Source organism: Spermophilus citellus (genome assembly GCF_964194105.1).
Source record: "Spermophilus citellus genome assembly, chromosome: 6".
NCBI classification, from domain to species: domain Eukaryota; kingdom Metazoa; phylum Chordata; class Mammalia; order Rodentia; family Sciuridae; genus Spermophilus; species Spermophilus citellus.
In genome coordinates this window covers 29,910,252-29,934,860 of record NC_138187.1, presented here as the reverse complement: position 1 = coordinate 29,934,860, position 24,609 = coordinate 29,910,252, and the positions used below count along the sequence as shown (strand labels likewise).

Below are 24,609 nucleotides of genomic sequence, written 5' to 3'. Positions count from 1 at the left end.
ATTTCAGGTTCTGGGTGTAGCAGAGGAACTTAACAATACCTAGCCTTTTACATTTTAATTTAGGCTTTGCAATTTAGAAGCTTTACAATGCCCAGTCTTTTACATTTTAATTCAGGCTTTTGCAGCTTAGAATCAGCTTAGAACTTTTACCTTTACAATCCTGGTGACTGTCTGGTCTGTGGCATCCAATGCGCAGGCTACCTCTTCCTTCCTGCTTTCCCACATGGCTGCTGTGAGCCTCACTCCTGGGTTTTTACTTCCCGCTCTGGCTACTATATCTCAGAGCCCCCACCCTACCCCACTATTCACCTCCCTCCATCTTCTGTTATTGATAGAGTTCGTTCTCATCAGTCCAGTTTCTTACTTAAATTCTGTCATTGGGGCACAGGGAGGGGTGCTAACATGGACGAATCCATGAGGACCCAGCTGTCAACTGACAATTATAGAGTCACGCATAGTGGGTCTGTGAGTGTTCACTGTGGGTCTGTGAGTGTTTGATGCCCTCCTTCCAACCTCTTTGTGCTGCAAATTTTTCTTAAGATGTTGGGGAAACTATCCTTCAATGAATCTTTTGGCTTTTTCTATACAACATGGACTCCTTCCCAGTGAACTGGAGGCCTCTTGATCGGACTCCTTCCTCCCTCTATTCCACCATCCGCCATGGCTCACATATCCCCTTCCCACAAACCATCCTAAATGACCTGGAGCCTCTCAGGAGAGTGGGATATTTCATTCACCATAGCTTCCAATTCCCAGAATGCTCATTGATTGACTCCCTGAACCCCAAACCTGTGTGTCCTCCATAAATGCACCTCTGCTGATGCCTCCTCCAGGAAGCTTTGGCTGACCCCTAGGAGAGGTCCTCCTCTGGTCTGCGCTGCTCTCCTGTCCCTGGGCAAAGGTCTATGTGGTCAAGGGTCTGGGCGGGGGAGGCTGGGGCGTCCACAACGCTGTGGATCTGGCCCAGGGAACTGGCTTCCAGCTTCCCCGGTCTCTGCATCACCGATGATCTCTCATTTATTTCCACAAATAAACCTTCTGACCCTGTGCACCAGCACTCCGGAGAGCAGGTCCCCAGGCAATGCCTTGTTTACGACACACACGCTCAGCTGGCAGCGCGAGGCTGGGACTGACAGGCGGACCGAGCCCGGGGCCTGCAGCCGGAGGGGCGGCCCTGCTGGGCCGGGGGCCTGGAGAGCGAGGTCCGGGCCGGGGAGGGGAGGAGGGCGGGGCCTGCGCCCGTGCGAGCCGGTGTCCCGGGCCGGGGACGGAAGTTGCACCACAAGTCCAATTAGTTTCAGTTTTGTTTCTCTTTCAGGCCCCAGAAACAGCGCTGTGCGGGCCTCGGCCCCCTGCCATTCCTGGAGCCTGAGGTCCCCTCTGGCTGGGTAAGGAGGGGTGCAGGGGCTGAGCCAGCAGGGTGGGGGGCAGCGGTGGGGGACAGAGGGAGGGAGAGAGAGAAGGCTCCAGAGGAAGAGGAAGGGAGGGGAGAGAGGGAAAGAGGGACCCGGAAGGCCGCAGGAGGGGGTAGCTGGGAGGCAGCACTGTCCCCACACCCCCTCTCCATGGCCAGAGGGCTCAGGATCCCCAAGAAAGACCCCCTCCCACTCTCTGAGCTCCCTTCCCACCCACCAGTAGGCAAAGGGGAAAGGCCGCCAAGTCCCAGCATGAAGGGCCTCTCTGTCACTGTGCTAGGAGCTCACAGTCCCACCCTTCAGAGGTTTCTAGAATGCAGGACCCTAGGAGAGGAGGTCAGGATGGGGAGATCCCGCGGTCCAGCAGGCGGAGATCTGTACCAGAATGGATTTCAGAAAAAAAGTCAGGGCAGGAAGTGGGACCCCTTTCCCTGGGGGATGGTCCTGGGGGCAGTTGGGGCCCTTGTCCCACTGCAAGTCCCTACCCCAGCTGCCAGCACCCAGGTGCCTGTGCTCACCCGACTCTCCTGTGTCCTCAATGCCTGCCCCTCCCGCCCAGCACCCAGTCCAGGCAGACCCCCGACTGAGTCACCAGGGAGGGCTTGGACCACACCTGCCCCAGGCCTGGCGCCTGGAACACGGATGATTCGATTTTTGCTCTGGGAGGCCGAGAGGCCTCTCCTGGCTTGTCACCACCCCCAGCACTGACTTGTTTACATTTGCTGAATGTATCTAGGGAGGAAGAGGAGGAGGAAAGGGAAGAGGAAGAGGGAGGCTCCCAAGCTCCACCACTGGCCAAGGCCCCAGGAAGCCAGAAGGAAATTCCTGACCATCAGGTGAGACCCCAGGCCAGGGAATTTTTGTGGTGCTGGAGGGTGGGAAGAAACGGGGACTAAGCTGGAGGCCCTGTTGAGAGGCCACTCCATCCCTGACCCTGACCCTGCCTGCAGCATGTTTTCCCAGGGCTCCTCGCCCTCCCTCCTGGAGGCCCTGAGCAGCGACTTCCTGGCCTGCAAAATCTGCCTGGAGCAGCTGCACACACCCAAGACGCTGCCCTGCCTGCACACCTACTGCCAGGACTGTCTGGCCCAGCTGGCCGATGGCGGCCACGTCCGCTGCCCCGAGTGCCGCGAGACAGTGCCCGTGCCACCCGCCGGGGTAGCCGCCTTCAAGACCAACTTCTTCGTCAATGGGCTCCTGGACCTGGTGAAGGCCCGGGCCTGCGGAGACCTGCGTGCAGGGAAGCCGGCCTGTGCCCTATGTCCCCTGGTAGGGGGCACCAGTGCCGGGGGACCAGCCACAGCCCGGTGCCTGGATTGTGCCGACGACTTGTGTCAGGCCTGTGCCGACGGGCACCGCTGCACCCGCCAGACCCACAGCCATCGCGTGGTGGACCTGGTGGGCTACAGGGCCGGGTGGTACGACGAGGAGGCCCGGGAGCGCCAAGCAGCCCAGTGTCCCCAGCACCCAGGGGAGGCCCTGCGCTTCCTGTGCCAGCCCTGCTCCCAGCTGCTGTGCCGAGAGTGCCGCCTGGACCCCCACCTGGACCACCCATGCCTGCCCCTGGCTGAGGCAGTGCGGGCCCGGAGGCCGGGCCTCGAGGAGCTTCTGGCCGGCGTGGACAGCAGCCTGGTTGAGCTGGAAGCCACTCGGGTGGCCGAAAAGGAAGCGCTGACCCGGCTGCGGGAGCAGGCTGCCAGGGTGGGGACTCAGGTGGAGGAGGCAGCCGAGGGCGTCCTCAGGGCCCTCCTGGCCCAGAAGCAGGAGGTGCTGGGGCAGCTTCGGGCCCACGTGGAGGCTGCCGAAGAGGCTGCCCGGGAGAGGCTGGCCAAGCTAGAAGGCCGGGAGCAGGTGGCCAGGGCGGCAGCTGCTTTTGCTCGGCGGGTGCTCAGCCTGGGTCGGGAGGCTGAGATCCTTTCCCTGGAGGGAGCCATTGCCCAGAGGCTCCGGCAGCTGCAGAGCAGCCCCTGGACCCCGGGGCCAGTGCCCTGCCTGCTGCCCCAGCTGGAACTCTACCCTGGGCTGCTGGACAAAAACTGCCACCTGCTCCAGCTCTCTTTTGAGGAGGAGCAGTCCCCGCAGGAGGATGGGAGAGGTGTGGCAGGACCCCAAGGAGAGGAAAAAACCCAGAGCCAGAGGGAGCATGGAGCCAAGGCGGAGCGGCAGGGTGGAGGCCAGCCCCAGGGTAAGGATGGAGCTCCGGCCCCCAAAGAGGACAAAGCCAAGACACCCCAAGAAGATGGAGCCCAAGCCCCCAAAGGAGACAGTACCCAGCCAGGCCAAGAAGAGGGAGGAGTCCAGGTTGAGAGGGGCTGCAGGTCCAACAAGAAGAGGAAGTTCAAAGGCAGGGGCAAGTCCATGTCCCGGGAGCCCAGCCCTGCCCTGGGGCCAAACCTGGAAGGCTCCGGCCTCCTCCCCAGACCCATCTTTTTCTGCAGCTTCCCCACGCGCATGCCTGGGGACAGGCGGTCTCCCCGCATCACTGGGCTCTGTCCCTTTGGTCCCCGGGAAATCCTGGTGGCAGATGAGCAGAACAGGGCTCTGAAACGCTTCTCGCTCAATGGCGACTACAAGGGCACCGTTCCGGTCCCTGAGGGCTGCTCCCCGTGCAGTGTGGCCGCTCTGCAGAGCACAGTGGCCTTCTCGGCTGGCGCGCGCCTCTATCTCATCAGCCCTGATGGTGAGGTGCAGTGGCGCCGGGCCCTGAGCCTTACCCAGGCCAGCCATGCCGTGGCCGCGCTGCCCAGTGGGGACCGGGTGGCTGTCAGTGTGGCAGGCCACGTGGAGGTGTATAACATGGAAGGCAGCCTGGCCACCCGGTTCATCCCCGGGGGCAAGGCCAGCCGGGGCCAGCGGGCACTGGTGTTCCTGACCACCAGCCCTCAGGGCAATTTTGTGGGGTCGGATTGGCAGCAGAACAGCGTGGTGGTCTGCGACGGGCTGGGCCAGGTGATTGGGGAATACAAGGGGCCGGGCTTGCACGACTGCCAGCCGGGCTCCCTGTCTGTGGATAAGAAGGGCTACATCTTTCTGACCCTTCGAGAAGTCAACAAGGTGGTGATCCTGGATCCCAAGGGGTCACTTCTTGGTGACTTCCTGACAGCCTACCACGGTCTGGAAAAGCCCCGGGTGACCACCATGGTGGATGGCAGGTACCTGGTGGTGTCCCTCAGTAATGGGACCATACATGTCTTTCGGGTTCGTTCTCCTGACAATTAAAGGGGCTGAGATGGGGGTGGGGGGCTATGGGGGGGGCAGGTGGGAAGTAGAGCCATGTGGGGTAGGTGGCCAAGGACATTTCCCCAGAGGGCAGTGGTTGGCAGCTTTTCAGCACGAATGCCAAACTGCCAACCCCTCTTCTGATGTGCAGGGACCAAGGGTAGTGGTGCGTGCATAGCTTTCAGAAGTACTGGGGCGGGGAAGGTTTTAGAAGCCAATAGAACCTCTTCCTTTCATGGCTGACTGCTGCTGCTATAGCTGCTACCGTGTGGTTGAGGTTTCTGAGATTTGTATAGAGGTGTCCTGATTTGTATTCTTCAAAACCATTCCTGGCGGAGAGGCCGAGGGAGAGACCTGGGGAGGTGGAGGTCACGTCGTCGCCGTCTGAGTCGAGAAGGAGCCAGACTAGGCCAGACATGGGCATTATGAAATAGAGTCACGAACGGGCTGCGGTCAGCTGGACACAGGAGGAGCTGGGGTCAGAAGAGGCCTGAGATCTTCAAGTAAATGACAGTGACCTGCTTTGCCAGACACAGACAGACATGGGAAGTGAAGGCTGTCTCAGAAGAGTATGGTATGGGCTTCCTGTGGGCCCAGATGCAGATATAAGCAGAAGCCATAGGTGTTAGTCTCGAAGCCTGTGAAGGAAATAGGCTCCCAGGAAAGCGTCCCTGGCAGAGTTGTTTGGAAAAAGTGTTTGGGTATCAGAGAAGGGGAGCCCTCAACGCCCCCCCAACAGAGCCATTCTGAGGCAAGGCCTTGGTGGGGTTGTAAGATCTCCACAAGGCAACGTTTCTGTTAGGCTTTCTTTATATTTCCTGGGGTCTGTTTTTTGGTTTCCCCTTCATTATTCATCAACATTCCCTTTAGGAGACGTCAGCCTTCGCTAGGCTGCACACACAGGTAAAGGAATTTGTCCTTTTCCGTAGGCCAATATGGCGGCCAAGGGTCGTACTGGGGTGGGTGCCAGGCCAGTTTAGGAACCTGAGAATTCAGCAACGGGGATGGGAGGGAGGTGCGAAAACCGAGGGAAGGATCCAGTCAGAGGTGAGCCGTGGCCACTGGTCCTTTTTATGTGTGGTGGCAGTGATAGAGCTGAGATAGTTGAGTTGGCTGCGAATGTGTTTAGCCAGGGCTATGGAGAGGTGGACGGAGAAGGGAATTGTCGTGTAGGGATCACAGACGGTAGAATGTGCATGAAAACTAGAGGGATTTGGAACAAATTCAGGTGGAAAGTGGATTGTATTAGGGTCAGGGAAAAGAAAATCCTTTTCCAGAGAGAACAGTTCTTATTGAAACGATGGGGGGAATCATCAACGTCCAGGTGGACAATTTTGGTGATATAAAAATTAAAAATGTGCTCACAGCAAAAAATAACAGATTCAAAGAAAACCAATAAGATAAGAAAACTATATAGGATCAATTTGATGAGAAGAAGCTCAGTATATGAAATGACTAAGAGAACGATTTGGACAAAGAACCAGATAGACCATGCACCCAGCAAGTAATAAAAACCACTTGTATTTGTCAATAATAAATTTCAAAAATACATTCTGGAGAAATATGTAGACTCTTGGCACTATAAATATTACTTCCTGTAGAACAATTTGGCAATATTTGACCCAAGTGAAAAAAAAAAAGCAGAAATGATTGTAAGAATACTTTACTTCACTTTGGGGAATATATTCTGGAAAAAAAATTGATAGAAAAAAATATTAGCGCCAAGACATTCGTGGCTGCCTTCAGTGTTAGAGTCATTAACTGGAAGCTTCTCGGCTGGAGGGTGACAGCTCAGGAGATTGTGGTCTGTTAGGGGAATGAGCTACTGCCTTCACGTATGGCAACTATGAAGACTATGTGGAACAAATAGTTATGTGATGCAATCACAAGCCAATAAAAAAAGAGAGAGAGGAGAATTTGGAATTGGGATCACATAGTCATAGCATCAAGGTAAAGATATGTCTGAAAAATGACCGAGTGGAAATAGGACCAACTTTGTAAATAGTGATCTGGGAGACTGAGTTCTCTTTATTTGTGCTATCATCCGCATATACACATTTCTACTTCAGTTAACGTCATCCATGACATAACATATGCTTGAACATTTACTTCGAGAAAATAACTACTGAATTCCAGAATGAATGTGTCAGTTAGAACAAATGAGATTATCCTTAAAGAAAGAGAGAAGCCAGGGAGAGGAATCCCAGCTGGCCAGCAGTGAGGAAGGTCCACCAGAGCTGGGCCTGTCTGGGCATGAGGATGGACTAAGGTACTACCCTGGGAAGGTTCGCAGAGTTCAGGCAATTCCCGCAGGTGATGGAGTGATTGTGGAATGTCCAGAATGCAGAAGTCTTGTCGGGTTCCCCCACTTACTCAGACCATCTGGGAACCAAGGGACAGTTCTACAGACCCCACTATATGAGATGGGTCGTATGAAGGCCGAGACGGTGTCTGTCCTGGTTGTGATCTCTGTAGCAATCACCCAGTGATTGCTCATTGCAGGTGCTCAATAACATCTGTGAAATGAATTAATGTTTATAAAGGATTAAGACAGTGGTCTGACTCCAGAGATCTCCCACCTCAAAATGCTAAAGCCCTAGTCAGTCAAGCTGTGCAAACACCGTCACTGGCGGGAAATCTCCAGTAGGGGGCACTGTGGACACAGTCCACCATTTGCTTTCCAAGACTGGATTCTGTGTCAAAAAACAGATAAGATTGGGAGATCTTGCTTCTATGTTTGTAGAATGAGGGGGCTAATGGTCCTCTTTCCTGATTGGAACAGAAGCTCTCCAGAAATGCATAGAGACACTGGGCCTGACTGGTGATATGGCAAATGTCCCCCAGAAAAATTCAAGAGATCAAAGTGCCACATGGCTTCCCAGGGACATTGGAAGACGGAGGAAAATCCTGAATTTTCCTCATAAGAGGTAGGGTAGGAAGGCACAGAACCCTGGCAAAGTGTGAAAGATGAATAGGATGGGCAGCATCAAGCTTAATTTGCAAGTCAAATCCTCGGCACCTTAGCTGTGACCTGGGAGAGGCATCATCCAGCACGACCAGAACTGAGGGGAGCGTTCTTTGGTATCCGCAAAAATCCCCACTCCATCCCACTTTGGACGGTGACAATTAGTTTCATCAGTTGTCCTTTTCCCCATGAGGACTGTCCAAGCTGTGCATGGACTGAATGCCATTTGGGTCTGGAGGAGAAGACTAGAAACCTCTTTCACAATGTTTGTGCAGAAAAAAGGGGGAGAATGGGGCAGCAGAGATCTGGATCAAGTGAGTGCTGGTTCTTTTGCTTGATGGGTGTGTCAACTTGCTCTGGTTCCCTAACCTCTCTGAGCCTCAGTTTGTCCATGGATAAAATGAGAATTGAAAGCCCATCTCCAGGTTGCAGTGAGGATCGGAGTGAGACATGTAGGGAAGTATTTTGTACACCATGAAGCTCAGCTCCGTGATATTGGTTAGAAAGAAGTTCAGTGGACTTGTTCTCCATCTGTGTTAGTGTGAATGGGGATTTGACGTGCACATATTGACATAAAAGCTCGAGAACTCTAGGTAGGGCTGCTACCTACAAACTGTCCTCTCCTTTGGAGGAGGCTGTCTTGTTTTGCATTCCAGCTGTTCTGTGCAGAAACCACATGAAAGACACAGCGGTGACTGCAGAAGAAGGGACCAATGACCAGCTTGCTAAGATTCCATGCCATTCCCAAAAGCCAGCTGAGAATCAGACTATGCTAATTAAGGACTGATTACCTGGACGTTGAGGGAAAGATAAAAAATGGCAAGAGTGATAATTTAGATAAAATTTTTGATAATTTGGGAAGAATAGCCTTCCTGTAACTGTAGTCTTACTATATCTATAAAATGATGTCATTTTCTGAATCTACAGAGATAAAATTCCAAAGGAGAAGAAGACCAAGAGAGAAGTGAGAATCTTTCAGAGGAAACCCGTGACACTGGGGACCTGAGATGGGCAGGGTTTGATCCACGGGTGGCAAGGTCAAGGTGTTTGACCAGCTCTTCTTGGCTGGAAAGCTGAGAACTTGAGCTGTTCTGTGAAATAAGTGGGTCCTGGGAGAGGGGTGCAGACTTCTGTATTGGGGAGCACACAGTCTTGCACCGGCAGAGAGAGCACCCAAGAAGTTGTTCATAGCAGGAGAGAAACCAAGTTCAGATGCAAGCTTGGGAAGATAGGTAATTTGATCCAAGGGAGCAGAACCAGCCCACCCAGCTGGCTCACAAACATAGTTTAATTACATGCGTCATGATGGGAGGAAAAATAGATCATCTGGGGATCACAGACTCCTAGGATTGGAAGGGTGAAGAAAGCACAGAGAGGTCGGGTAAGGCCTCACCTAAGGTGCTGGGTGAGGAATCTTGGGACCAGGTGGAGAAAGGCCTGTGTGGAAAGGCAGTTTAGGAAGTGGGATTGGGGGGCTTGGGAGAGGCAGCCCGAGGTGTCTCCAGAGAAAGTGTAAGCTGGTTGATTTAGTGACCAAGAAAGGCTGAGTTGAGAACAAGGAAACAGGACCCTAGTCCCCTACATAGCGTCAGCCCAGCCCATTTCTCTGGGTGGCTAGGAGGATCTAGTGTCTGTGCTGTGAATTCTTTTGGTTTATTTTGTTTCTTCCTCTGTTTGTTAATAAAGTTGTTTTGAAAAATTGGAAGCCTTTCTCGGATGGGTTTGTGGGTATGGAGAACCTTCAACACCTAGGCTCCCAAAGCAGAGGGAATCAGATGACTGTCGCCACCTGGTGGCAGCACCCGGGATGGCCAGGCAGATTCCTTGGGTGACATTGCAGAAACTGGCACAGTCACCATCTGTGATCCCATCTTGTCCCAGCTTGCTCCCTCCTGCAGGACAGATGGGTCCTCTGGGGAGAGATGTGTACTGTACACTACGCCTGGGAGGAAGCCAGCAGGGACCCAGTCCATTCAGGACCACGTGCATGGAACAAGGTCAGAGTCTGACACGTTTGGAGGTGGCCCGGGGGACCATGGTTGCATCCATACATTGGTCTTTACCTATTTTATGGTTTGGGGGAACCAAGAAAGTACTTCTGGATACTTTGGAGCCAGCACATTCATTTGTGATCCTTCCTGCAGGGTTGAAGGGTATCAGGGTTCTAGGAATATCTGCCCATCGGCCAAACCCACATCCCTAGCCTAGTCTCCAGGATCCCCTCCAGGCACCTCCTCCCTCTCCCTTCTGAGTTTTCCTGAGCAAGAAGAGGAAAGACCTCGGCTCTCGGCCTCCCCGTCCAACACAGGAGGCCACAGAGCAGTGGCGGGGCTGCCTAGTGCACTTTACTGCCCGCGCCTCCGAGACCCCTGGATCCCCCAGTGTAGGCATCACTCAGTTGTTCTATAGATAAGGAAACCGGGCTTGCCGAAGCTCACTCAGGACATAAACTCAGACCAAGGTTCCTCTGATTCCAAAGCTGTCCTTCCCAGTATTCGTCACGGGGTCCCCTGCTTTCCTAAGCATCTCTGTCACTTGAGCCCAGCTGTGTTTCCATCTCCATTACAAAATGAGAGAGTGAAAGAAAGGAGACCAGAGGTCCCTGAGCTGACAGATCAGGCCTGTCCCTGTCACCGGTCTGGAATGTAAGCATGAAAAGGAGCTGCAGTGGCCCCAGGCCCCCCTTGCGGTCTTAATCTCACTGCCAGGGCCCCCAAGCTGGAGAAGGAAGGACAGCCAACGAGGGAGTGCTCTGAGTGGCTTGGCGAGGGAGCAGGGCCTCGCTGCCGCGCTGACAGGCCTGCCCAAGAATCCCGCAATTCATCCCGGATGACTCAGCCCGCTCTGGACCAGGCGCCCCGGTGAACCCCGGGGAGCGTGACTCAGCTGCCGAGGGGGCCGGTGGCAGGAGACGCTGCTGCCTGCTGCGGTCCATGTGAGCCGAGCGGTGACTGTGGGCAGAACAGCCTGTTCCCAGCCCAAACCCCAAGGCGGAGCGTCTGCCTCTGTGGTCAGACCCACACAGGCCTCATGCTCCCGGCCATGTGGCCGGGCCCCCTCCCTCTGACCTGGTCTGTCTCTCCTCCTGTGCATGCAAGGGGTCCAGGCACCTCTGCTGCCCACAGCCCTGGTGAGCAGCCATGGCTGCAGCCAGAGGCTATGGACGCAGCCCCCTCATCTCTGCCTGGGCCAGGCAGGCGCCTCACGAGCTGGGCACACACTGGACAGGTGGTCGCAGCGCCTCTCAGCTCTCCCGCGGGGGGCTAGGGAATGGGCTCTAGGTTTGTGCTCCGGGATCTATACCAAAAACAGTTCTTCACTTTCCGAAATTGCTGCCCGTGGTGGCCCACCGAGTCACTTCATTCAAGTTGGATCTGACCAGGGAGGAGTGGGCAGCCCCATGCCTGGGGCGAGGCCCTGAGGCCAAAGAGATGGACTCCTTTTCCTTAAAAGGAAAACGTGAATAAGAGTCTTCTTTCTTTCACTCTCTCATTTTGTAATGGAGAAAAGTCAGGGAGGAAAGATAAAAATCTCATTCTGAGGAGCTTCCCGCCCCTCCCACCCCCCACGGCACTTTAAGGATCCACTCTGACATTTGGTTATCTCATCTGAAATAACGAAATGGTTTATTTCTTGCCTCCCGCTGACACTTCTTGCCCCTGAAGATGCAAGCCCCCTGCGTCCAGGGGACTTTGTCTATTTTGTGCACGGATCCTAACCCTTAGAACCGTGCTAGAGCTACAGTGGACACGAATGAATGAAAGAAAGAAAGAAAAGAAAGAAAGAATAAGCAAAGGACCCTGCGAGTGCTCACACAGAGTCGGGCCCCCTTCTACCTACTGTGGATGCTGCACAAGTTCCTCCTTCTAGTCGTCCCCACCTCTCCAGGAAGCAGGTGTTGCCCTGGTGCCTGCTCCAGAGCTCAGGAAGGTGCGGTTAGAGGGCTTATGTAACATGTGAAAGACGGCCAAGAGCCATGCCGGGAGCAGGGCAGAGGCCAAAGCTGCCTAGGCTTACCTGCGCCAACTCTTCCTGCCCTGGTGAGGACATACCCCAGGAATCACTTTAATCCCCACTGACCTTCCCATGACCCCATCCCACCTCCCAAAATAACTCTGTGATGGGCACTCAACTGGGAGGAAATCAAAGTGGATAGAAGCACAGGCAGGAGGGAGGCTGGTGGATGTGATGGAGGAGTGGACCAGTCTTCAAGCTGGCCTGAGGCTCCGGGACCTGGCTTCCCTGCCCTCCACCTGCAGAACTGGTCTTGAGAGGAGATGGCATCTTGGAGCACTGGTGTTTCAGGGACTTCCCTGGGCTCAAGCTCAGCCGCAGGCAGCAAGAAACCCACAGGAAAGTGATCAGGACCCAGCCCTGGGAGCTTCCCACACAGTCTGTGGAGGGCAGGGATGAGTGTTAGGAAGTGAGCCGAGGGAACAGTACAGTTTTGCAGATCAAGGACAAAGAAATCATCAGGCCCAGGAGCCAACTTACATATAGGCCCGTACTCCTTCTACCTCACCTATCAGTTCCCCTTTCTGCCCTTGTATTAGTCTGTCTTCTGTTGCTATAACAAAACACCGGGGACTGAGTCATTTATACATAATAGAGGTTGATTGGGCTTACAGTTCTGGAGACCTGGATGTTCAAGAACATGGTGCCCATATCAGGTGAGGGCCTTCTTGCAATGTCCTAACATGGCAGAAGGTATCACATGGTAAGACAGAAAGCTTCTGTCGGCTCTGCTGTCTCTCCCTACAAAGCCACTAGTCCCTTCACAGGGGAGGGGGCCTAATTACCACCTCACTTCCAAATGCCATCGGCTTATGAGTTTGGAGGTTGTTTCCCACATATGACATTTGGCGACACATTCAAAGCATCGCAACCCCCATGCCCTCTATCAACTTCTATTTTCCTGCCAGGAAGAAAATCAGACTAGCTAAAAAGTTGTGCTGCAGGGAACAGAGGCGTTTTAAGTGGTGGGTTGGGGTCACATGGGAAGCTGATGGGCTTTGGCCTCTCTTGCTCCTCCGTGGTCCTTGGGGAAAAGAACAGGAAATGCAAGAAGATCAGCAATGGGGGGCAAGGTGAGGCCTGGAGGGTGCACGCCCTGGCTCAGGGAGGCACAATGCCACATGCCATTCTAGGGACAGCTGGGGTCTGGGTGCTGGAGAAAGCGGGGCAGCACTTCACGAATGGGCTCCTTCACGTGGCTGGGGAGGGGCATCCCCATCAGGGTTCAGAGGGGAAAAGGGGTGTACCCCTGGTCCATCAAGGTTCCCAGGAAGGGCACCATGATCTCACCTCTTCAAAGAATCCAGACTGGAAATTCCCAAGGCTCATTTCCTACTATTTAATCCTCACTTGGGGATCACAGTTGCCAAGTCTGGCTATCAAGGGCAAATGCTGGGTGTGGGTGACAAGCACAGCCCTCCATGCCCTGTCCAGCCCTCCATCCAGAAGGTACATCCTCACCACCTTGTGTCCCTCCTCCTTCCTACCCAAGAAGGGTGGTCAGGGCAAGGAGACATGTGTTGAATCCCAGCTCCACCCCACAGTAGCCGAGGGACCTCTGCGTGGATTACTAACTTCTCTGAACCTCTGTTCTTCTTATACAAAATGAACACAGTTAAATATCCCATGAGCTCTGGGGATAAATAAATGAGATTAAAAAGGTAAACATAAGCCAGGTAAGTACCTGTAATCCCAGTGGCTCAGGAGGCTGAGGCAGGAAGATCGTGAGTTCAAAGCCAGCCTCAGCAACTTAGCAAGGCCCTAAGCAACTCAGTGAGACCCTATCTCTAAGTAAAATATAAGAAAGGTCCAGGGATGTGCTTTATTGGCTAAGCATTCCTGGGTTCAATCCCTGGTACCAAAAAAAGAGAGGGGGAGAGGGAGAGAGGGAAGATAAACATACTCAGCCAGTGCCTGGCACATCAAAGATGTGTTATTCGTTCTTCCTCTGCCCCTTGGGACCTTGTGCCCTCCCCTTCCCTTTTGGAGATAAAACACATGGTCTGAGCTACTTTCCATCTGCTCATGCACCAGACAGTCCACCATGCTGCAGGATCTATAGGGCCCTGCCTCTAAGGAACCAATGCAAACAGCAAGTGCAGAATTGCGGAGGGAAGACACGGCTAGCTGAGGAAGGTGGGTGGTGGCCCAGATGAGATCACTTGATTGTGGTGACTTTATCATAGTCCAGCAGCTGGTCCTTGTGAACTGGCTGACGTGTGAACTCTGCAATGAACCAAACCCAGGAGCCAGTCAACGTGGACGGACCCATGAAAGAGGGAGCCAGAGGGCCAGTTGTGCCAGTGCCGATAGAGCGCTGATTCCCAGGGGCCCAGACACACGAATCTCCCCGGAGGCCTCAGGAGAGTTCCTGAGCCTGGGATTCGAACAAGGCCAGGATGCTGGATGTCTCCATGGCTGCTGTCATCAAATGACCCCCTGTGACATCCACACACCTATGCTGTGGCCTGGCCACCAATGTTTGCAAGGCCGGGCAACAACTCCCCTGGACAGCCTGGTGATCCAGCACCAAATCTGGTCTCTCAGTATGCAGAACCCGCCTCTGGCCCCGGCGCTACCCTCTGACAGAGGACAGGGATGCCGGCAGCTTCTTGTTGCTGCTCTGAGGTTTCGCCCAGGTCTCCCTAATTGGATTTGGGATGTCCGCAGACAGACTGTCTCCTAGGTAATTTCCAGCAAGGGCTAATTTCCTCTCCTAAACTGTTTCTTCCTGATTGAATTCTCAGAAGGCGCTGTGAGCTTGCAGGTACATGGCTGTCAGGCCCAAGCACGGCTACATTTCGCAGCATCGAGGGGCATGGGAGGAAGGCTGTCGCCCAATGGTTCCTCCCCCTGGTGGCCTACCATCCAGCAGGAAAATAAGATGAATACATTCGGTGCCATTGAAAACCAGCCAGCGTGCGACCATGTGCACACCTGGTTGTAAGATCCTCCAAGTTCAAAGAGGGACAGACACGGGGAGGGTGGCCAGGCCTTAAGAGGCACTGTGGACAGCAGGTTTTAGGAAAAGCAGAGGAGGCGGAACATCTGGAGGGGCGGGTGTCGGGGGAGTGGTTGAAATGACCCCCAAGTGTAAGAAGTGGCAGGAAGAGGCCAGCAAGCCCTCTGGCCTAAATGCGGGAGATGGATGATGGGGAAATGGAAATCAGATGTGGGGGGAGGGGGAGGGCACAGAGGTGGCAGGTGATGTCCCCTGTTCATGAATGCATGCCTGGCTTCTGGCTTTCACCCACACAGATCCTGCAGACCTTTCCTGGTCAATGCACTGGGTTTGTCAACAAACTCAGAAAGTCCAAGGGAAGCCCCACAATTATCAGAGCCCCAGCAGATGCCAATCACACACACACACTTCCGTCCATCCAGGCAGGAAAGCCCTGTCCAAGAGAGAGGGCAGGGGAACCCCGCCCAGGCCAGGAGGGATGTCCCCACGGCTCTGCACCTGGTGTGAGGCCATTGCCATGGCCCTGAATCAGTCCGGAAAACCAGCCTCGCGCTCCAGACACAACACGACTTCTCACCTACAAGCCCCTCGGGATTCTCAGAAATAACTGGGGCTTTCCATCCGGGCTCAGTCCCTGTCTCCCACCATCACCTCCCTTTCCCTGAGCAAACAAGTTACCACCCAAGGCACACAAGAGCAATATGGAGTCTGTCACACCATTTCCTGGGAAAAAAATGAGCCCAGTTCCAGGAGTCTTAATTGAGGGACAGAATAGGCACTTGATAGACCCAAAGTGGAATGGTTTCTATGAGTATGAACCTAAACCAGGGCTCAGGAGGAGAATGGGTTCCCTCTGAAGGAGGTAGGCCTTACAAACGTGATGGTTGCCTCTCTGCTTCCTGAGACAGCTTGATCCCTCCATGAAGCTGGCCAGTCCAGGGCTCAGGGGCTCTGGAGGAGGGAGAGTTGCCCCTGCAGGGCCCCAGGCTTCTTTTTGCGGGCGGGTAGGGGTCCCAGAGATTGAATCAGGGGCACTCAACCACTGAGCCACATTCCCAGCCCTATTTTTTTTTTTAATTTTATTTAGAGACAGGGTCTCACCGAGTTCCTTAGCACCTCACTTTTGCTGAGGCTGGCTTTGAACTCTCCATCCTCCTGCCTCAGCCTCCCCAGCTGCTGGGACTTCAGACGGGGGGCCACCATGCCCAGCGGGGCCCTAGGCTTCCATTGACGTCGGGTTGTCTGGGTCTGGAGCTAGCCCCAGGGGGGTGGTGAGCTGGCAGGCCGGGCTATGGAGGCTGGGAGGGTGCCCAAGGGAGTCAGCTGTCATTCAGGCTGTGAATAACGGGGGCCTCATCACACCCCAGAGCTGTCGGGGAGACAGAGCACCTGGCACAGGTGCTGACTAAGAGAGCAGGTCCAGGCAGGAGGAGGAGCGGGAACAGGGAGGCTCTTCCAGGCCCTTGCACATGAGCAGAGCCTCCCACTGGGGCTCTGCACTTCCAGGCCCTTCTACCAGGAGTCCTGGCGGCGCTCCACATGAAATTGTCTCAGTTGAGACTCCTGGAACTGGTCTCATTTTTTTTTCAAGAAATGGTGTGACAGACTCCATATTGCTCCTCTTTCTCCCACACTCCCTGCTCTCTGCCATAGGTCAGGTCCCCGGATTCCTGTCTGCCTTCCCCAAGCCCCAGACATCCCCTGGCTGATTTCCTCACCTGGTGTCCCTCAAGGGGCATCTGGCATGACTCCCTGGAACCTCTGGTCTTTATAAACGCCTGCCTTTCTCCCCAACAGATCCCTCCATCTTTTTATGTTCCAGGGCAGAAGAAAGCAGTGCCCCAGAAATGCTTGTGGATGACAATTATGGTAGTGACCCTCTATCGCCAAGGGCTGCCTCACAGGCCATTTCCCACAGGGCCCTTCCCGGGCATTTCATTAGTAGCTCTTTCCAGGCACTTGAGGGACCCACTGGCCTTCCACCCTGAGGGTGAAGATCCCCCCAACCCCGGGGACCAATTTCTTGTCTTCTCTCTCCCTTCTCTACTCACCTCAAGGTCTGGTCTGAAGTCCATAAAACCATCCCACAAACATGAATGGGGCAAAGGACAGGGGAAAACCTGCTCCTTGAGCAAATGGGTCAAAGGACAAGGTGACACGCCCATTGTCCCTGCCCCTTTCATTGGCTGTGGCTCCTTGTTACCCAGTCTCAGGGCCTCTGGAAAGACTGACCAACCCTCAGCCAGCCAGGCAGCTCCTTGCAGGGTGATGAGATGTCCCCTACCTCCAACCTCTGCCCCACCACTCCCTCATCTGGGCTCAGGCCACTATCTCCATCCCAGAGACACCTGGGCAGCTGATAAACAGAAGAAAATAACAACAGAACAGAAACACCCAAACACCAAGATTCCAGGATTCCCGGATTCTAGGATTCAGGTTCCAACCATCACAGGTGGCCCAGATTCAGGAGATTTGCAAAGCTCCTGGGTGTGTGACGTGCTGATGGGGTTGGGAACAACTGGACCAAGGCACAGAATGACAATTCAAAGCGATTGACTCTGGGACACCTGAGTTGCAATCAGTCCTCAGTTCTGCAGCTCTAGGGGTAGGGACACAGGGAGCCCAGTGACACACCGTAGGGGAAGGAGTTTTGGGGGACAGACAGGCAAGGGACAGGTAGGGGGTCACCAAGGCACTGAGAACCAGGCTGGGGCTGGGGGAGCTGGAGCCAGCCCCTCTCCTCAGCTCACACCAGCTGTCCCCTCCTTTGCTTGCTTAGGGCCTGGCTAAGTTGCTGAGGCTGGCTTCAAACTCGCAATCCTCCCGCCTCAGCCCAGCCTCCGGGGCTGACTGGGATTCCAGGCATGCGCTCCACCGGGCTATCGCACACAGTTTTGAGTTTCATGAAAATGAAATAAAATAATGAGCAAGCAAAAAGCCCTGGCAAACAGCAACTGCAACACGTATTTTAGCTGTCATCATTGCTGCATTTTGGGGACAGGAACTTCTAAAACTCGGAAGAAAAGGCAAGCGGAGCTCTGAATCCTAAAAATGAATCAATACGCAGATTGGAAAGTTCCCTAAATAGATGAACAGGGGCAACCACGAATCCAGACTTTGCCAGGCCGGAGTCTTTGGACTTGGCATCAATCCTTCTTCTAGTCTTGGGGACATGGGAGGCTGGGTTGGGGACCTAGGTGCACTCTAGCCTGCTGGGGGCGTTTCTTCTGTCCCTTAGAGGTGTGGGCTTCTCCTCCAGCCTTGAGCTTTGCCTCCTGTCCCTCTGCTATCACACTGGCTTCCTAACGTTCAGGGCCTGCTTCTCCCAGGTGTGCAGGGGCCCTGCCCAGCCCTCCTGCCTGGACGCTGGCACTCACACTGGGAAGAGAAGGAGCAGCAGAGGCCGCCCAGCCTGGGTTGTTTACCCCGCCGGAGCAGGAAGGGCCTGTCCCGCTCCTTGCCCCCTGATCTCTAGAGGGTGAGTCTCCCCTGTGCATTGTCTGCTTTCCGGTGGAATTTCTGGTCTTGAGGACTGAGTGTTCTCCTCCTCACCTCTTGGTTTCCTCCTGTCCAGACAGGGCTGGCCACCAGCCAGAAGCTTGACCATTCATGGAGAGCCCAAGGGCCACGAAGAGCAAAGGACTGGAGCAAGAAGAAGCAGGAAGTGGAAGTTTTTCCTTGGTTGGGGCCTCCTCTTCAGTGGCCTGTGGGGTCCACCATGGACAGCAAGCTGTCCCTTATGCAGCGGGGCAGTGTGAGCCCATGGAGAAAGCCCAGGTGGACAGATGAGGAGGTTCTACCCAGATGGAGGACATATTCTCAAATCTGCATGGACTTCATATCCTCAGCTCTGGATCTGGATTTGGTGCAAGACCCTCCTGGTGTAACAGGGGTTCACTTGATGCTCTGACTAATCCCTTGTCACCATGAAACGTGTGTTTTTCTTTTTCCCTAACCTTCTCCTTCCTGATTTTCTCCTCCCTGATCTTCTTTTCCCTGAGCTCTCCTTCCTAACCTCATTTTCTTTGAATCACCTCTTTAAAAAGACCGCTATTCCTGCTGAGGGACAGAATCATATCCTTTGGGACATGAGTCCCCTGTATTTCTCCTTTGCTAGCAAAGCAATAAACCATCTTTTTCCCTTTTTCTCAAAACTGTGCCTTCACAGCGCGTGAGGGCGCACGCCTGTAATTCCAGGCATGTGGGATTACGTGGGATTACAAGTGTGGGCTTCTCCTCCAGCCTTGAACTTTGCCTCATGTCCCTCTGCTGTCACCCTGGCTTCCTAATGCCTGGCTGGGTCTGGGCCCTGAAGGAAGGAGAAGCTGTCCCCACTGGACCCTCAGAAGGAAGCCCTGAGCTGGAGGATTGCAAGTGCAAAGCCAGCCTTGGCAATGGAGAGGTGTTAACAACTCAGTGAGACCCTGTCTGTGGCTCAGTGGTTGAGACCCCGAGGGCCCCTGAATTTAATCCCCAGTGCCAAGAAAAAAAAAATACCCATGTCTTCATTATTGGATTGGCATCGGGGATGAGGCCAAGCTTTTGGCAACATTGGCTCAGGAGGAAGCCCGTGAACTCAGGGTAAGACTGAGACCAGCCTCCAAAGATACCACCAGGCAGCGGGTGGGTCTGCCCAACACCTACCAACTCCCCTGCCCATGGCACTTCCTGTGGGATTCTGCAAGGCTGGAGAGAAGTGGGAGAGGCAGGGGAATGGCCCAGGTCTCTCTCCTGGCTTCCTGGGCCTAGCCTGCGTGCCGGTTCCAGAAGAGAACCCAAGTCTGACTCCTGTGCTGTTGGAGGCGCCCAGACCAGCCCGCCCTTCCAGCCGTGGAGCAGCAGGCCCTGGGGCCCTTTGTGGGTTTGAGCTGCCTCATACCTGCCACCTCACCTCCTCTACCTGGCAGCCCCCTCCCCTCTCCCACGGCCCCAGGAAGGCCACGCTGCCATCTGAATGACAGTTACTGTCTGGGCCATATCAGCCTTACTCACTCAGCCCTGCCAGTTCCTGACAGAGGCGGGGGCCAACAGGGATGCAGCAGAGCCCCCGACAAGGGGCCTTGGAGGAGAACGTGCTGTTATTCCCAGGTTGGCCTCGAGTCCTGGGAATAAGGGGCGCAGCCGGGATGACAACCTGGAGGGTCTGCTTTGGACCTGTTGGAGCAGAGGAGCCTTTGACGCCCAGCTTGCTCTGGGGTAGAGGGTACTGCTCAGGACAGAGGCAAGAGAATCAGCTCTTGTGGACAAGAACGCACTCGCCCTGTCTGTGCTGGGGGGGCCCCAAAGCCCATCTCAGGGAAGATCCTGAGGATCCAGCTGGGCCCCAAAATCAGCTGTGTCGGAGAAAAAGGAAGACGGTCATGCTGGGGTCTCTGTCCTTCCCCTCGCACAGCACCTGCCATCCCAGCACTTAGAACTGAAAAACTGCACCAGGGGCTCAGGGAAGGGCTCTGGGCCCAGGCTCAAGCCAAGCCAAGCAGCTATAGCCCCGCCACGTTCCGATGACAGGGACAGCTTGAGGGGGTCTAGGGTGACTCAGATGAAGAGACATGCGGGAGTCTTATCTGGCAAGAAAGCCGGGAAGAAAGGACTGGTCAGTGACTCGGTGTGTCCCTGGAGCCCCATGGCAAATTCCATCTGTGCTATATCACCTCAGGAGCCGCTTCGTCCCTGGGAACTCCGCCACCCACAAAGACCCCACTGACCCCATCACTGTCTCCATGGGCGTCTGTCCAGCTCAGTGGGAGCTCAGGACAAGACTCATGTCCACAGCCAGGATCCAGACATCCACCTCAACCAGATGGGTAGAAGAGTCCAAAAAGAGACCCACCGCATGAAAGCCCACCAAGAGGACAAGACAGAATGGGGACAGGGTGGTCCCTAGAGAAGAAGACTTGTGGAGGAGGAGGGAACGTTCTGTACGTTGTGCCTCCCCAACCCACCCCATCCATATTGGCTTCTCTGCTCTTCTGCTGAGGTCATCTGGGCCTCCCTCCCAGCTCAGCATCAGCCTCACTTCCTCCATGAAGCATCCCCTCCATATTCCACAGCCTCCACGTCTCCATCCTTAACTCCCCAAGTCTTAACATTTAAAATTCCTTCAGACGGTCTTATGCTCTTTTTATGATCCTGTCATGTACGTTGGTCTTTGTCTCCCATGTGTCTATGATGCCCTTTCAGGGAAGGGAGAAGTTCACATTTCTGAGTTTCACACCGTCAAGGAATAGTTGGCCACGTCGGGGAAGCCAAGATTCATACATAACCAGGGTCTAATAAAAACAGGATGTGTCCACAGAATGATGTAAAGGGAGACTTAGGCATGCAGGGAATGCGGAACCAGGCTGGTCAGGATGAAGGAGTGAATCAGAGCTGGGTGATCCAGAGATGTGATTAGAGAAGTGGACGAGGGGGACGGAATCCAGCCAGGAAGGCCCCGAGGTGCCCTGCAGTCTATCTTGCTGACATGGGCCGTCTCTGTGGTCACATCTACATGCACCACCCCACCCTTCCCTGTCCATCAGACTTCCTCTTGGTGGCCACACTGGGCCTGAGGAACCTCCTTCTTGCCTGAGGTCCATGGAGATTCTTTGCTCCCATTGCACATTGACGGCACTAACCGCCCTCAGGAAATTGGGTACCTAAGACACGTACGTGGAGGGCCACATTGAATTCCAGTGCAGAAATGACTTCCAGACAAGGGGTGCCAAGGGATAAGAGTGAACTAACACGCCGGGGTAGTGTGGTGGCAAAGGACGGCTCCAAAGGCCCAGTCAAACCCAGCTCCAGTTTTACCTGTTGGTGAAACAAGGCGCCCTCATCCCTGGAATGTTCAAGAAATCAGAATGTGCCAGGAACGTGAGCAGCATCCGTACAGGATCTTGAAGCCCAGAGAAGAAGTGAAAGCCAGCAAATTGGGCCAGCGTGAGTGACAGGGCTGGAGTGGAAACAGGCAGATCTGGCCTGAAAGGGACAACTGGGGCTGGCAGCCACCCTCTTGGCAACCTGCCAATCCCCTGCCCGGGCACTTCATGCCAACACTCTGCCAAACCACCGAGGGAAGCTAAAGAGAAGACCCAAGCATTCCTCCCTCAGGGAGCTTGCTTTATATCAAAATTAATGGCTTAGGCTGTCTGGGCTCCCGTCCTGGTGTTGCCACCCACCGAGAGTGGCGGACACTTGGTGAGAGCCTAAGAATTCCCAACCTAGGACAGATGCTGTTTCAAGCAAACCTCACAACAACCCCGAAGTATGGGAATCCTGATCTGTTTTACTGAGGTCTGGTACAGTGCCTGCCTAGCAGGCCCGAGACCCTGGGTTGAGGCATAGAATAAAGAAACAAAGAGAAAACTGAGGCGCGAAAAGCTAAGTTTTGCCTTGAGACACAGAGTCACTGAGGGTCACATCCCTGCCTGTAGGCTGGGTCCAATTCCATGGTCACCATTCTTCCATTTGTGGTATTGTCACTGTGTGGCCTCTCTGAACCCCAGGACTGGGTAAGATGGCTCCTCCTGGGTTAGATGGAACTTTATGAATTGGAGGAAAAGGTGACAAGCAAGGGCTACGCAGAGGAACAGTGAGGGTTTGAGTGTTGTAAGAGTTTAAGGAGCCGGACGCGGTGGCGCATGCCTGGAATCCCAGCAGCTGGGGAGGCTGAGGCAGGAGGATTGCAAGTTCAAAGCCAGCCTCAGCAACTTAGCCAGGCCCTAAGCAATTCAGTGAGACCCTGTCTCCAAATAAAATATAAAAAAAGGGCTGGGGATGTGGCTCAGTGGTCAAGCACCCCTGGATTCAATCCGGGGTGCCAAAGAAAGGAAAAAAGAAAGAAAGAATTTAGGGAGTGAGGTTGAACAGAGGCTGGAGAGGGCAGAAAGAACGGGTGCTACTGAGATGGGCAAGTCAGGAACTAGTTTGGGGAGGGGGCGTGGGACAAGCCAACACTGCTGCATGCTGGACTCTTCCAGCCAGGATCCTCAATGAACAGAAGCTCACTCCTAGAGAGGGACAGAGGGAGCCAAGCCCAAACACAGGCTATTTTGGGAGTTGTGTTGTTTGGAGAGCCACCAGTCCAGAAATAGCGCCATGAGTTAGCAGGACCTTGCCCTTCTCCCACCCCCAGCTCTCCCACTGAAATCAGCAGCCATCAGGGCCCGGGCCCAGCATTCCAGGGAGTCTGTGTAACTGGGGGAGGCAGAGCTCTTTTCCCACAGGAAGGGCTCCTGAGAGCAGTGTTTGCCTGTAAAAGGGATTCTGGAAGGTGGAGGAGAGGGAAAGAGAGATTGAGTCAGAGAGCAGAAGGGAGGAGGTGGGAGCCTGGGAGAGATCACATGCAGGGAGAGGAGAGGAGACAGGGACAAAGGGAAAGTGAGAGAGAGGGAGTGAGCGGGAGGCTGGTGTGAGAGACCAAGAGAGCAGAAAAGAGGGCAAGAGGGCAGCGGTGAAGGGGTGAAGGGGTGAAGGGGCGCCAGGAGGATGGCGATCTGGGCCCAGAGGAGTCAGGGCCTACGTGAGGGTGGGAGATGGTGGCAGAAAATGTGACACTGGCCTGGTCACGAACCACCTGCTTCGGGTCAGATAGCGCTCTCTTTCCCAATTAGTTCTGGAACTTCCCCAGAAATTCACGGCCCTGTCAATGAGTCTCTTATCTCCAACCCTCCGGAAATCAGAGATCCACTTATTTCAACAGCAGGGACTTTTCTGTCTCTCTCTGTCCATTTGACCCCTTACAAAACAGCCAGAGCTTGAGAGATTGGGTCAGAGTTGTTTGGGGTTCAGGATAAAAAGCAAAAGTGACAACACAGTGAGTCGGGCTAGATTCCCAGAAGGGTGTTGTGGGGAGGCTTTGGGGCAGCAGCCCCCCAGCAGCCTGCAGGAAACTGCACCCTGAGCACGGAAGGCCAGCTCTTCTACCTCACCAAGGGTTGACAAGGCCATGTGCGTGCAGAGGACAGGCAGGGACCAAGGTCAAGTCTGGGTTCTGGACCACCAGCCCAGCTGACCAGGGGTCAAAGGAGAAGTCAGCAAACCAGCATGACGCCCGGCCCGCCCGGTCTCGCCTTAGTTCCTAACATCCACCTACAGATGCCTACAGATTCCCTCCAGTTTGGGAAAAGTCTCCCTGTGAGTCAATCTTTTTTCCAAAGGATAATGTACACCCCCACCCCTCCCCAGTCAGGACATAGAGCTGCTCCCCGACTCTCCTGTGCCACAGAACAGAGTGTCTTTTCTGGAATGGCATGAGGTCCATGATGGGGGTGGAACTGGCCTCTGCCTGGCCAGGCCCAGGCCATCCACAGATCACAGCAGAGGCCTTCATGGTTGAGCCAGGCGGGTTGTGGCAATGACTCAGGGGAAGGGAAGGAGTCTCCACTAAGGTGATCAAGAGGCTGGACCAGGGCACCTGGAGGGTCCACTTCTAAAAATGACCACATTCACTGTTTTCTGAATCCTTGGGGCTTGGCACTCCCAACCCAGACTCTTGGGATTCCCCTCTGATCCCTAAGGATGGCGGGTAGGAGGCAGGGCTGGAGAGGGGCTTCGGTCTCCTCCCTTGGAGAGGTCAAGGGCACTGCCTCTCCCTCACCACTAACCACCCTCTGAGGTCCTTCAAACCACAACTGAGAAAAGGAAAAAGACATAAACAAGAGACAGATGCACAGGAACAGTTCTCTCTTGTGTCTGTGATCCTAACTTTCCAACTGAGGTTTCCCTCATTCCCTGCCCCCACCCCCACCCGACTCCAAGAACCGTCGGAGGAAACAAAAGTGGAGGCAAAGTCAAGATGGGAAAGCCACTCAGCTGCGGTTGCCCTTGGCATCTGTTTACAGAAAAATCCATAACAAATATCCTGATGCTACCACCCACTTAAACTTCCTGTGACTCTGCCATCAGCTGTCTCTATGGAGACCGCCTGTTGAAACCCGTCCCCTACAAGGAGCATGACAGCACATGGACCCTGAAGCAGACAGCTCCATTTTTCTCCCTGCAGGAAGCCTCTGGCCTTCCCCTGTGGCCCCTCCACCCTCAGCATCCAGGCT

The 24,609-nt window shown here is 54.5% G+C and overlaps 1 protein-coding gene and 1 long non-coding RNA gene across 3 annotated transcripts; both read left to right on the top strand.

Annotated features, from left to right (window-relative positions):
* The first annotated feature begins 334 nt into the window (after positions 1–334).
* Positions 335–9,296, top strand: TRIM56 (tripartite motif containing 56). 2 transcript variants are annotated; one of them, XM_081299439.1, is made up of 4 exons: positions 335–1,202; positions 1,319–1,388; positions 2,152–2,251; positions 2,366–9,296. In XM_081299439.1, exon 4 carries the CDS (start codon positions 2,367–2,369, stop codon positions 4,632–4,634), a length of 2,268 nt encoding a protein of 755 aa, XP_081155565.1. In that variant the 5' UTR covers positions 335–1,202; positions 1,319–1,388; positions 2,152–2,251; position 2,366; the 3' UTR covers positions 4,635–9,296. The 2 variants fall into 2 exon arrangements, with proteins under 2 accessions (XP_081155565.1, XP_081155564.1); XM_081299438.1 differs by having other exon boundaries at positions 335–1,388.
* Positions 9,297–9,477: 181 nt separating this feature from the next.
* On the top strand, positions 9,478–18,652 carry LOC308651888. Its single transcript, XR_014022689.1, has 3 exons — positions 9,478–9,596; positions 17,905–18,053; positions 18,150–18,652. It is a non-coding gene; the product is annotated as an uncharacterized lncRNA (long non-coding RNA).
* Positions 18,653–24,609: the final 5,957 nt, after the last annotated feature.

Bases quoted from the DNA above. Each gene is read 5' to 3' on its own strand.
- TRIM56 (XM_081299439.1), top strand. From the start codon at position 2,367: ATGTTTTCCCAGGGCTCCTCGCCCTCCCTCCTGGAGGCCCTGAGCAGC.